The sequence below is a fragment of the Scheffersomyces spartinae genome (assembly GCF_019049425.1).
Source record: "Scheffersomyces spartinae strain ARV_011 chromosome Unknown scaffold_6, whole genome shotgun sequence".
Classification (NCBI taxonomy): domain Eukaryota; kingdom Fungi; phylum Ascomycota; class Pichiomycetes; order Serinales; family Debaryomycetaceae; genus Lizanozyma; species Lizanozyma spartinae.
Genome location: NW_025065053.1, coordinates 622,178 through 636,476, shown reverse-complemented (window position 1 = coordinate 636,476; position 14,299 = coordinate 622,178). Strand labels below are relative to the sequence as shown.

At 38.2% G+C, this 14,299-nt stretch overlaps 3 protein-coding genes across 3 annotated transcripts; 2 read left to right on the top strand and 1 right to left on the bottom strand.

Annotated features, from left to right (window-relative positions):
* Positions 1-1,745: 1,745 nt before the first annotated feature.
* Positions 1,746-3,122, bottom strand: KQ657_004509 (uncharacterized protein; the record flags this gene model as incomplete). The annotated part of the gene is made up of 2 exons (XM_043195178.1): positions 1,746-2,749; positions 3,119-3,122. 2 exons carry the CDS (start codon positions 3,120-3,122, stop codon positions 1,746-1,748), a joined length of 1,008 nt encoding a protein of 335 aa, XP_043050375.1.
* Positions 3,123-3,141: 19 nt separating this feature from the next.
* KQ657_004508 (uncharacterized protein) lies at positions 3,142-4,304 on the top strand (the record flags this gene model as incomplete). The annotated part of the gene is made up of 2 exons (XM_043195177.1): positions 3,142-3,160; positions 3,786-4,304. Coding segments are annotated over 2 exons (538 nt in total), but the record flags the coding sequence as incomplete, so codon positions are not given.
* A 6,953-nt stretch (positions 4,305-11,257) lies between these two features.
* Positions 11,258-12,880, top strand: KQ657_004507 (uncharacterized protein; the record flags this gene model as incomplete). The annotated part of the gene is made up of 1 exon (XM_043195176.1): positions 11,258-12,880. One exon carries the CDS (start codon positions 11,258-11,260, stop codon positions 12,878-12,880), a length of 1,623 nt encoding a protein of 540 aa, XP_043050373.1.
* Positions 12,881-14,299: the final 1,419 nt, after the last annotated feature.

Sequence of the window (14,299 nt, the reverse complement as noted above, 5' to 3'; positions counted from 1 at the left end):
TGCGCACAACTATTGACAATTCAATACGCTGACCTCATAAGAAACTCTTCTAAAACAAGCAATCCACACGGAATGTGAACACAATTTCCAGACCACATTCTCAATAACTAAATGCTATGTAAAGGTTTGTTCAATAACTTCTCCGTTTTAGTCAAGAACTATTAGAATCCACACTTATTAATGCAACTCGATTTAAATTATTGGAAGGGACGGCTTTGTTTATTAAGAATTTCAATCCATGCTCTGATAATGAATTTGTCTGTGTTATCTACTCAGGTCGCATATTTAAAGCGTTCAGCATTTTTAAAACATATACAAAAAGAATTTTCTGTAATCAAGCATTAGTTTCTGCTTTTAAATAGGATTATTAGGAAAACCACAATAAATCACAGAATCAGAATCGGGAAAGCAGGTTGATTCATTCATGAGATTGAATTTCATTTAGCCAAATATGGAAAAGGATTATTCGAAAGATCAAAAACTAAAGGCATAGAATACAAGCATTGATTTCAATTGTTTTGGATGAAATGAGACAATTAGCCATAAACTACTCAGGAGAGCTACAGATAAATGAGAACTATTACTTTAACACGAAGATATAGCAGTCTCTTGTTGGAATAAAGAACCTTTGTAATTTTGCTAACCTCCAAAGACACGAGGCTCTTAACTAATCACTTTACATAATCAGTATGAGGCATTTTGAGAATACTAATATCACAACAGCGAAATTGGATGTTAAGAAAGACCTTAATTAATGATTTTTTAAAGAACTTTGAGAGGGCATAGTTTTGGAAGAGGGGTAATAGCTTAATTATTGTAGAAATACCGAATAAAGTACGGTGGCTTTTTCTTATAGTCACTACCTTTTCTTAATTTGTTGCAAGTTTTCAGATGAATCTCACTTTCGTAGCTTCTCCAACCTGTCTCCAACCTTAATAGAAGTTGAATAACCCCCCTCCTAGGTTTATGAGGATCCCAAAAGGACTTTTACTCTTCTAGTCGGGTGAACCCCTAATCACGGTCAACCGGTAATATATGGACCTACTGTACTTATCATCCGGTAGTTATCGCTGGTGGTAAGGGAAGTGACATACATGGTTGGTAGTTTGGTTCTCAATTATGTATTATTTTCCTAGTTATTTTCTGCTTTCTATAAGTATTATAAATATAGTATTATTTAGAGCTAGGTGGTTTCTTAATGAATACACAGTATATTTACCAAGTTAGCAAGGCAAAGCCTGTTCAGTACGCTTTTTTTTTTACAATCACAATTCACCAATACTATCACAAAATTTGGTAATGGGCATTTCGCATCTTTTGGTATACACTTGTTTTTAGTTTAGTTGCAAAATATGATGTTAGGGTGTATTCGCATATGGAGAAATTTTCTCTAACTATAGATATGCAAATTTTTACACGGCTTAAATAAATTTGCTTCAAAAGGTTATGTGGTCGAAAGTTTGCTTAAAGCTGGACAAAAAATTCAACTGCAAGTAATTTAAAGTCTGCACCAAAATCAGGAATTGCTGCTATGTTTCAAAGTAATAAAAAAAAAAAATTATTTATTCATACCTAAGCTACATTTTTGGTGATTGTCCAGTGTAGCCAATGTACTGATTACCATAACATAATCTAAGATCGATTGCGTCATGTGTACTACTAAATTTGGTAGTTATCATTCTTGTCACTAATGGATTCTAAAGGTGAATACGAAAATGAATAATCTTGCTTCAAACTTTTTCAATTTAGAGCAAAATAACTAGCAACATAGTTAAAACTGAGGAAAAAGCGTTTTTAATCATAATAGCTCCATTAACTGAATTTGATCCAGTTGAAGGTGAATCACCTGGTTGACTTGTCGTCCTTGTGGAGAGGACTTTGGTTGAAACTACTGTTGCTTGACCGTTGATTGTAGTACTCACAACAGCATCCACAGAATCAATAACTGTTACTTTACCTCCACTTGTGCCTTTGGTAGTGCTTTTTGAACTAGGGTTTCCCCCCCCGTCATTGCCTCCGCCAACTACAGAGCTGCTACTGGAACTAACTATGCCCTCCAAAGAGCTGGATATACCGTCTAGATCAAGGGAGGAACTGGAACTGGCAGTGTCACCACCACCACCAATAGAAGAGGAACTGGAACTGGCAGTGTCACCACCACCACCAATAGAAGAGGAACTGGAACTGGCAGTGTCACCACCACCACCAATAGAAGAGGAACTGGAACTGGCAGTGTCACCACCACCACCAATAGAAGAGGAACTGGAACTGGCAGTGTCACCACCACCACCAATAGAAGAGGAACTGGAACTGGCAGTGTCACCACCACCACCAATAGAAGAGGAACTGGAACTTGCAGTTCCACCACCAAGATCAATAGAAGAGGAACTTGAAGTACTGCCCAGGTCTATGGATGAACTACTCATTCTTAATTCATCAGCAGATTTATCCCAGCAATATCCATAACCATCCTCATCGCAGTTGAACCTATACCAATAGGAAGTTTCAAACAGCCAACTATCACAATTTGTCAAATTGCAGTCATACCCAACCTCCACAGTTATAGTTGGGAGACACCATGCATCACCAACGTCTTGTCTTTCCAATAGAAGCTTTCCCTTGAAGTCGCAAGCGGAGTCGACTGCACCAAGCAAGTTATTATCATTGACATTTAAAAACTTCAAACTCAGGGCATCATTGCAATCATCAATGCTGACATGGTAACTGACTTCATAAGGTATCTGGCCCTCTACGTCCATTATTTCGACTTCAAGAACGGCGTTTGGCTTGACATTGAAAACTCCATTTTCGATTTCACAATTGGAGTATACATCAGAGAGAATAAAGTTAGCTTTTGCTGTACCGAGAAGCGCAATTAGCGATCCCAATAGTAGAAGCTCAACCATTTGGAAAAATATACAAGGTTAGACAGAATATTAAATTACAACAATAATTTCCACACTTTTATCGGCAAGAATGCACTCTCTTTTTAACTTCAACGAAATGAGCTATTTTTATCCTATTTGTTTAAAATTATACTTCATCTTCGGGTAGTTCCAATTGAGTTATTAGATGTGCTTGCTTTAGATTTCATGACCCCAAAGTAATAAAACTTCACGCATATCTGCATGATCATCGTAAATGTCACATAGCAAAAGGGGTAAAATACAATTCTTTATTTCTGGGCAACTAAATACTTGGCGGTGATATTCTTTTGATTCCCCACAAAAAGTAAATTTCAAGTTGGATGGAGTTGCATGGTGGGGTTGCTAAGATGGGCCTAACATTAAAATTGGCATTTGTATTTTGATTTTCGAGATATACGGCTGACATGAGAATCGCATCAGTGGCAGTCCTGCCCACCTTATAATCTGTTTTACATGTTTTTAAGTTATTGTTGACTACTGTACTACAAATCTTTTCAATTTACGATTTCACGAAGCAAAAATTGAATAAACAATGAAATATATGTGACTATACTAAGACGAAGCCACCAATTGCAGCCATTAAAATTGGAATTTTAATACGGAAGCATGGTGCCTGGCCCTGAAGAGGTGGTATTGTGGTTGTAGCTGCAGCTGTTCCACCAGAAGTACTTCTAATAGTGGTAGTGACGGGAACTTTGGTCAGAATACTAGTTACAGCTCCATTAGTGGTGATAGCTACCACTGTGGCAATACTGCTGACCAATATTTGGGTCTTCACAGTTGGAGGGGCAACTGATGTTTGAGTGGATGGCTTCGAAGATGAGCTACCTTTTGATATAATAATATTTGGATTAATAGATGAACTTACGCCTGGTATAGTAGAAGAACTCCCACTAGATTTTGTTGGTACGCTTTCTACTGGGTTAGAAAGTGACGAACTTATACCAGAAGGAGAAGGCGACGAACTAATACCAGAAGACGAGGAGCTTACTCCAATGTCAGAAGACGAGGAGCTTATAACACTTTCAGACGATGACGATGAGCTTATAGCACTTTCAGATGATGACGATGAGCTAATAACACTTTCAGAAGACGATGATGAGCTTATATTAATATCAGAAGATGACGATGAGCTTATAGCACTTTCAGACGATAACGATGAGCTTATAGCACTTTCAGACGATGACGATGAGCTAATAACACTTTCAGAAGACGATGATGAGCTTATACCAATATCAGAAGATGACGATGAGCTTATAGCACTTTCAGACGATGACGATGAGCTTATAGCACTTTCAGACGATGACGATGAGCTTATAGCACTTTCAGACGATGACGATGAGCTTATAACAATTTCAGAAGAAGATGAAGGGGATGGTACATCTACGTTAAAACAGTAACCTCCTCCATCCGCCTGACAGCTCATTGAATACCTGAAGCTGGTATCATAGGGCCACCCATGACAACGCAGCGTTTCTGAAACTCCATCGACAACACAATAGGAGAGATCCAAATTAATTTGAGGGATACAGACCTTTGACGCAGCTAAGTCTGTATTCTGCCACACAATTGTACCACGAAATTCACAAGGCTTCAATGGATCAAAATGAGGCGTAACACCTTCTGGACTGAATAGACCATAATGGAGATGACTTGCTGGCAAGCAATCTGGCATGTATATCATAAACTCGGCTTGATAGCTATGATTTGGCAAAGAATCTATACTCAGTACAGAGAACCGAGCTGGGGGACGAGTTCCCCAATTTGGAGTAAGATTTGAACAATCATTATAGAAACTAACTGGTACACCAAGCGCAACAGACTGTGTCAAAGCTATCAAAAGAGCTATTTTTTGTACCCAACTCATGTTAAGTAATTAATCGATTTACAGGAGTTAAGTTGAAGCTAGGATCATTACACTCCTTTAAATAAGAAGAGAGAATCCTTTTAGAAAGTATAGAGCTTCAAATAGAACTTCTTAAAATAGTTACAAAGCTTGGCAGTCATTCCCACTGACTATCAGAAAAATATCAAATGGCTGCAAACTAGTTTATAGTGTTGCTTGAATTGAACGTTTGTTTGTTTCAATTAGGGTACAGAAATCATCGCTGGCGGGGATATAACCTAGTGGAAACAGTACGAGTTAAAAATAAGAATGGTTGCTTGTAGGTACTCAGTGAATAAAACTCATCTTCCAAAAAAAAAGACAATCATGCATTAAGGTAATTGTTCTTGTTGTAGATATATAGATTACTTCCTGCACGCCTTAGTACGGCTATCTACGCAATGTTATAACCTCACTCTGAATAGAAAGAAGAAAGAAAATTTACAAACCTATAATTTATTTCAAATCTTTTCCTCTAGCTAGTATTAGAAATCGACGAGTTCCCCTTAGCTATCGTTTTAGGGAAATCATGCTTTCTGAGGTATTATGTATTGCCCGGGTAACTATCGCCCTTTACCCCCATTACGTTTTTAACCTCAAGAGAAATAAAAGCAAGTGATTTATTTCTACACCAAAGAAAATCATGAAATTAGAGCTCTATGAATTGTAGCTTGCAAATCATTTTCTTATTATAGCCTTCTGCAGCATCTTAAAAATACGTGAAGAAAATCTTCTAGTATGAAGGGTTAAAAAAGAATTTAACTGATCTGCGTCTTGATCAGTCGCATGCTCTATCTTGAAAAAGGCTTTGATGTTTTGGTTAGTACATAATTAACAATCATCGCCAAGAAGAGAAGGCTGTCGTAAATGTGCAACAGACTAAAGTCTAATTTTAAACGTACTGATTCGTCTGGGTTGGTTCGAAGGTGACCAAAGTTACAAATTGAGTACAGTGCTATAATTTATACTAATGTATAATTGTTTTGAACCAGAATTTCTTCTTTCATCGTACTTTACGCAAGGGTTTTAGTGTATCGATGAGAATAGCCGCAATATAATATAGTCGCATAATCCTGCATATAACAAAGGGATCTATATTTGTATTTGTGAGAAGTATATTTAGAAGCCCCTTGCTGGATCACGATTTCAACGGTTGGAGAGGACAAAAATTAGCCGCATGCTACTTTGGTTGCTTTTTTGGAACACAAAGATAGCCAAGTTGCTATACCCATAACACACTTAATCGCAAAATAGATATGGTTACACTACAATTCAGAGGCGACAATACATGAACGAAAGCTACCAATTATGCAAACTAGAGAATGATGCTCGTTTAATAAGCACAATTAACTTTGACTCATGTGTATAGGATACGTACTTAAAAATCTCCATCATTGCTACTTAACGTGTAGGTGTACTAGGAAAAAAGTAGGAACTTATAAAGATCTAAATGAAATTTGTATCAATGGATTTGTATACTTTTTGAAGTGTCATACTATTTGCTTTTGAATGTGAAACTATGACCGCCAAAAAGGTATACCTTTTTATTTTCTTCCACGAGATAGTTCTTCCCCAGGAGTACACTATTTAGCAACCGAAACTTCACATTTTAGGAAATATCTTGGCGGACTTTATGGTAGGTTTAAAATGTGGAGAGAAGGCGAAATAATATGATATGAGCAACTGAAAACAATTCTGAAAATTGCTCTTCTGTGGTACTTGAAAATGTCTCCTTAAAAGGCGTGAAGTGAATACATACAATTCTCTTTTGCATCGGATATTGTCCCCCATTTAACAGATGCAAAATGTAACTATTTGTAAGATTTACGGAGGGGATATTGTTGAGTGTGAACAATATTTTATAAACCTTAATTTTACTGCACCTTGAATTTGAGGAGAGAACCAAAAGAGATATTCCTATTTTCCATCCAGAGTAATCCTTGGGTGATTTTGGAACCATGGAATATCAGACCAAATGATAGTTAATAATAAAGCTCTTGAGGCAATAGCAAACAGCCACTAAGTTTTGCTCCATGAGAACATGTGTAACGTTAAAGTCTGACTAAGGTTAAAACTTCAAGTTGTTTGGAAGTGATTAGACTTGTTTAATTCTTATCGTAACGTTCTTCCATTTAAAAGGTGTGCATGCTTCCTAAAATTCTGTGAAAATAAAGGTAAAATTCTATCTACATGGTTAACTTTGAAACTTCTCAATAAGAGAGCGACCCATGAACCTTAGAACTTTCAAAAGCGGTGCTTGTATCCAAGTCATCTTTGTGTTTAGAGTAATTAACAGTAGATGGTATTGGATCATTTCCAGCACATGCAGACACAAAGAAACAAATGACACAAATCGGCGTAAGAGGATAAGCCAACGGTACGATTTTCAAACTACCAAAAGTTCAGTAGGAAATTTATCATCACGGCTTGTTTTGTAAGAAACATAAATTAACCATTAACCACTAGTGAAGCAGTGTAAGTAAAAGTTAGGAGTGAACATGTATCAGGCGTAATTTCACCTCTTGTGGGATTTTGAGGACTAATTAGCGATGGAGGACCGAGTCAAAAATAATCCAGTGAGATCTCGGAGTCAAATACGTGCACAGCTCAGAAGAACAAGTTCGCACATGCGAAAGTTGGTTGCCCTTTCACCGATTCCGGGTCAATGTTGCCATTTTCGACTCGGAATTATCCTACTCCATCCCGGAGTCAAAATCTGTACCGCATCCCCATATGACAAGGGTGTAAGTACAATAAACCGTTTTAACGGTTGTACGGATAAGATAAATATAAGGAGCTTTCTTCTTAAATAAAATCTCTTGCCAAATTATTGCTTTTACCAGTGGCTGTTTAATTCAATAACTTTGGCTTTTTATTAGAATCAGGTGAGAGATTTCAAGTATTCTCAATACTTAGAACAGATAAAACCTGTCACACCCCATTCGTTGATATAAACAATCTATAGTTTCAAAAAAATATGATTGCGGCTGTTGCAAGACGGAGCTTGCATTCTATCAAGCCTGTTAGAATTGCCAAGTTGGTAGCTAGAAATGCTGCAACCAAGGCCCAAACTTCTTCAGCCTACTACCAAAATATCTACAACCCCCATTGCGACAAGATAGGCCTCGGCCCCTTAGACACTTTTGCTAGACGTCATTTGGGTCCAACCCCTAAAAATGTGGAAACAATGTTGAAAACGTTGGGATACAATGACTTAGATGAGTTTGTTTCTAACGTCGTTCCAGACCATATATTGTACAAGCGTAAGTTGAAGATTGAACCAGCTAAGGGGTACTCTGAACTGGAAATGCTTAATCATTTACATGAAATTGCAAACAAGAACAAGATAGTGAAAACATTCATTGGTAAGGGTTACTACGGTACTTTTGTTCCTCCTGTTATTCAGAGAAATTTGTTAGAGTCACCAGAATGGTATACTTCATACACACCATACCAACCTGAAATCTCACAAGGTCGTTTAGAATCTCTTTTAAACTATCAAACAGTTATATCTTCATTGACAGGTTTGCCCATTGCCAATGCTTCGCTCTTGGATGAAGGTACGGCCGCAGGTGAAGCCATGGCATTATCTTTTCATCACTTAAGAGGTAAGAAGAGTATCTACGTGGTTGATTCCGGTTTGCACCCCCAAACATTAGACGTTATTAGATCTAGAGCTGAGAATATCGGTGTCAAAATCGTTGAAATAGATTTGCAATCAGAACAGGGTGTAGGTGAGTTGGAAAAAATTCAGTCCAACGTCTGTGGTGCTTTAGTCCAATACCCAGATACAAACGGTCAAATCACTGATTTCTCAAAGATTAGCGAGATCATTCATGCTAATAAAGGTTTATTTGCCATGGCAACTGATTTATTAGCCTTGACCTTAATCAAACCTCCAAGTGACTTTGGTGCCGATATCGCTTTAGGTACCTCTCAGAGATTCGGTGTACCATTTGGATACGGTGGTCCTCATGCTGCATTTTTCTCTACTACTAAGAACTTGTCAAGAAAGATTCCTGGTAGAATTGTTGGTGTTTCCAAGGACAGATTGGGTAACCAAGCTTTAAGACTTGCATTGCAAACAAGAGAGCAACACATCAAAAGAGAAAAGGCAACTTCAAATATTTGTACAGCTCAAGCTTTATTGGCAAATATGTCAGCCATGTATGCAGTTTACCACGGTCCTCAAGGTTTAAAGAACATAGCAAGAAGAGTTTATGGATTCACTACTTTGTTGGCTAACAAGATTTCAAAGGTCCACACCATTACTAACTCTTCATGGTTTGATACTTTGTCAATTCAGTTGTCAGGTACAACTGCTGATGAGCTTTTGAACAAGGCTCGCAATGAATATGAAGTAAACTTATTTAAGGTGGATGACAAGTCAGTGTCGTTATCTTTAGATGAGACAGTTACCGTTCAAGATTTAATAAATTTGGTTTCTATTTTCACTGGTGAAACCTTATCAATTGCTGAAGCAAATGCCCTTGAATTACCCAGTATTCCTGAATCTTTCTTGAGAGCTGATGACATTTTGACAGATCCTGTTTTCAACACTCATCATTCTGAGACTGCTATGTTACGTTATTTACACCTTTTACAAAGCAAGGACTTGTCACTTGCTAATGCTATGATCCCATTGGGCTCATGTACTATGAAATTAAATTCAACTGTGGAGATGCAAACCTTGTCCATTCCAGGTTTCAACTCCATTCACCCTTTTGCACCACTTGACCAAGCTCAAGGCTACAAGGAGTTGGTTGATGAATTTGAAAAGGATTTGAACGATATTACTGGTTTTGATGCTACTACCTCCATGCCCAATTCTGGTGCTCAAGGAGAATACACTGGATTGAATTTGATTAGACAATACCACAAGTCCCGTGGTGAATGGGAACAAAGAAACATTTGTTTGATTCCTGTTTCTGCACATGGTACCAACCCTGCTTCTGCCGCTATGGCTGGTTTGAAGGTCGTTCCAGTCAAATGTAAGGATGATGGTTCTATTGATTTGGCTGATTTGAAGCTTAAGGCCGAAAAACACAAGGAAAACTTGTGTTCAATTATGATTACCTACCCATCAACCTATGGCTTATTTGAGCCTGGTGTCAAGGAATCAATTGATATTGTCCATGCAAATGGTGGTTTGGTGTACCTAGATGGGGCTAATATGAATGCTCAAGTTGGATTGACATCTCCTGGTGATTTGGGAGCTGATGTTTGTCATTTGAATATTCACAAAACATTTGCATTAAGTCATGGTGGTGGTGGTCCAGGTCAAGCTCCCGTTTGCGTGAAGGAACATTTGAAGCCTTTCTTACCTAAACACATATATGTTGAAACCCCTCATTCCACTGCCGAGTCTATTAAATCTGTTAATTCTGCACCATATGGTTCTGCTTCTGTCATTCCAGTATCATATGCCTATATTAAAATGTTGGGAGCCGAATCTTTACCTTATGCTTCAATTATTGCAATCTTGAATGCCAACTATATTTTGCACAGATTGCAAGATCACTATAAGATCTTGTTTGTCGATGAAAGCGCACAACAAGGTAGTGGATTAAAGCACTGTGCACACGAGTTCATTTTGGATTTGAGAGAGTTCAAGGCAATTGGTATTGAAGTTACTGATGTAGCGAAGAGATTACACGATTATGGATTCCACACACCTACCATGTCATTCCCTGTTGCTGGAACTCTAATGATTGAGCCAACTGAATCTGAAAATTTGGAAGAGTTGGACAGATTTATCGATTCCTTGATCAGCATTAGAGGTGAAATTGAAGCCTACAAGAACCAAGACCCATTAGGACAAGTATTAAAGAATGCTCCACATCCGTTACAAGATATTATCTCTACCCCTCAATCAGAATGGGAAACCAGAGGATACACCAGAGAACAAGCAGCATTCCCCTTACCATTCTTGAAGGCCAGTAAATGTTGGCCCACAGTTGCCAGACTTGACGATACTTGGGGTGACATCAATTTAATGTGTACTTGTCCTTCCGTAGAGGAAGTTGCTTCTAACCAAGCCTAATAATAATGGTAGTGATAGTGATAGTTACAAGCCCGTGACCTTATATTTACTATTACTATTCTTTTCCTTATTATTGTTAATAGCCTCACACTATCTATTTATTTATTCCGTGTTTAAACAACTTATAGGAATGCCTTTAATAAATTTTATACGAAAGAAAAACTCCATATTGTATAGTTTGTGTAGTCGAGTCATTTATGTGTGGTCATTTTATTCATAGTGTTCGCAGTGATGTCAGTAGTGCGGATTGGACTTTGACTCTCCCCAGAGAGAAAAAGCAAATTGTAATTCTTGAATCACCTACCAACATTTCACTCCCAAAAAGGAACCCAATAAAGGTACGGTCAGCTTCTCACAAGCATTTCATTTGGGCCTTAGAGACAAGAAGAGACGAGCGAGACCATGGAGTGGTACACTCGATCTTCTCAGAGAACCTCTGGTTCCAATGTTGGCGCCACACCTCATTCTAATGGAGTGTTTTCTCAACCAAGTTCTGCTACAGGAGCATATTCAATGAATTCTTCAACCACAAGTCCTCTACCACTTAATGATACCTCATACAATAGTATGACTCCTGGTGTACCAGATTGGAGTGGTTCTGGAGGTGGAGAATCAACTTATTTTGCACCAGCTTACGAGAGAAGCTCATACTTTTATGCCAATACTCCACTTTATTGTTGTGACTGGACCACAATAAGACTGGCCTCCGACTTGGATTGTATAGCGTTGGGGTCGTACAAAGAGGGGTTCAGTAATAGAATTCAAGTATTACACGGACTTCCTTTTGGAAGTGAGATGCTAGAGGATATTGACTTGGACGGAACCAGTGATTACGATTACGAAGGTATTCAAGGGTTTGATTTCCGTAAAGCGGCAGAGATAAATGTGGATTATCCTGTTACGAAGCTCCAATGGGACCCACAACTTCAGAAGGGTAACGTGGGTCCTTCAATGCTCGCTGCCTCGAGCGAAGTATTGAGAATATATAAAGTTGAACAAAACCATTTAGACCCAAACGCTGACTACAAAATGGTTCAAGAATACACTTTGGCCAACCATATTTCAGGGTCTGGCCACAATAAAAGGTTTAACAACAATAACAATAATGATAATAATAGCAATAATAATTCCACAGGAGGAGGCAAGTCACCTACGAGTAAAGACGTGGTACACACGTATCCGCCAGTTACATCGTTCGACTGGAACAGTGTGAACCTGAACATCATTATAACTTCCAGCGTGGACACAACATGTACAGTGTGGGATTTGAACAGGCCGTATGGCACTGATAATGGTATGACAAACACAGCTTCAGTCAAGACTCAACTTATTGCCCACGACTCTGAGGTGTTCGATGTTAAATTTCTCCATAAATCAACAGATCTCTTTGCATCAGTAGGTAATGATGGCTCGATGAGAATATTTGATTTGAGAAGTTTAGAACATCTGACCATCATTTACGAACCACCTCACACTGCAAGTGGCCATTTGAAAACACCAGGAACTCCTAGTTTGAAAGTTGATAATTCCCAAATGGTTAATCCCAAGGCTCTTCTCAAACTTAGCGCTTCAAACATCGATCAGCATTACTTGGCAACTGTGGGTGTGAACTCCAACAAGGTTATACTTATTGATATTCGAATGCCTGGTATTCCCTGTGCAGTGATAGATGGGTCAATAAGAGGCACATCAAATGCGGCTATCAATAGCATTTCATGGCATCCCAAATACAACTTCTTACTTACTGGTGGTGACGATTGTCAAGCGTTATTATGGGATTGTAATAATTTAGAACTTAAACTGCCCAGAACAACCACTTCTCAAAGCGGTGGTAACAATGGCAGCAACGTGAATGGTCTTAACACATCTGGTTCAGGAAGTAGTGGGACAACCACCACTTCAATAGACACACCTGTAATGGCATATTCTGAGGAATTAGAGGTGAATAATGTTACTTGGAGGGGTGAAAGAGGCGATTGGATTGGTGTGATAAGTGGGAAGGGCTTTCAAGGTGTTAAGATTTGAAACGGATGCAACGAACTTTTTTTGATTGAAAACAAAACAACAATCACTGCCCTACTGAATTTGCTCTTTAATATTGATGGCTGATTGTGTCTCGGGTTCATAATTTTATAATGGGTAATAGCAATGAAGCGAGGACTTCAGTAGAAGAAATCGTAATTAACTTTAAACACTAAAATTAGTATGTGGCTGCGAATTTAGCCCATTTTTAGTGCCCGTGAAGTCTACATATTTTGCGCATTTTTGATGGCATGGAATAATAAAATTGTTAATCTTAGGGAAGTTCAAAACGTTGAAATACGAGATACGATTACCGAGCCTACAGACTATTATTATAAGCACATGTCAGGAGAGCAATATCTATGCATATAATATAAAGGTATAAATAACTAAATACATAAGCAAAGCACTAACCACAAGGCTTAAAAACAGGAAAATGTTTCGCTGCCAAGTTTTTGTTTTTTATTAATATTTGAAGAAGTTCGGTTGATTCCTAAAGCGGCCCACTTTAATGCTCTCTGTAAAAGATTTATTTTGGTCCCGAAGTATGTCAGCTAAGCTAGAGCTCAGTTCTGTCCTTAATTGGTGTGCATGGACTACAGATAAAAAATATGTGTGCAGGGAAGCCATTGACATACTACCAAAGGACCTCCAAACACTTTACACATACTGAAAATATCACACCAATGGAGTCGGAGCCGGGGCCGGGGTCGAGTTGTCCTCTTAATGAGTTCCAATATACTATTCTCAGAGTGACTTTGCTCATTGCTACCAGTTAGAATTTAGGACAGAAGTTGGAGATTGCGGTTGCCACACATAAAAAAGGCTTCGCCAGTTAACAATGCAGAGTCTACGCAATACGGCAGGTTCAAAGTTTTTTTTTCTGTACCCCTTCATGGTTCGTTCATGCTTGGTTACACGTTACTTATTTTTAACATTGGGTTACTAGAATGAGTAAACTGGCGCTGAAGAAGAGGGCAGTAAGTAGAGACGACACCATGAAGGGGCTGGTATTTAGTTTACATATAAATATATATATACCATTGCTTAAGTACAAGTTCCATCTATGCTCAACCACCTACTATTTTCAAGTTTACGCTTTTATACAACTGAGCTGCAGCTACATACAGAGGTGTGCGCTCATATACATCTTGATTTATGACATCTGTCTGCTTTCATAATATAAAATAAAACCTTACACCTAGCCAATAAGAAGTGTTCTCCTAATTGGATTTTAAGCCATACATTAAGGATAACAATTATATCATCAGGCATACTGCGGATGATCCACCACAATTAACGCATCGAAGAAATAATTGTTCTTGAGCGCTTAATTACACAAAATCACCACTACTATTATAAAGAACTAAAGATAGACTGAGAGGAAACCACCCCAGCAATTAGGAGCCCCCAAAGTCATTA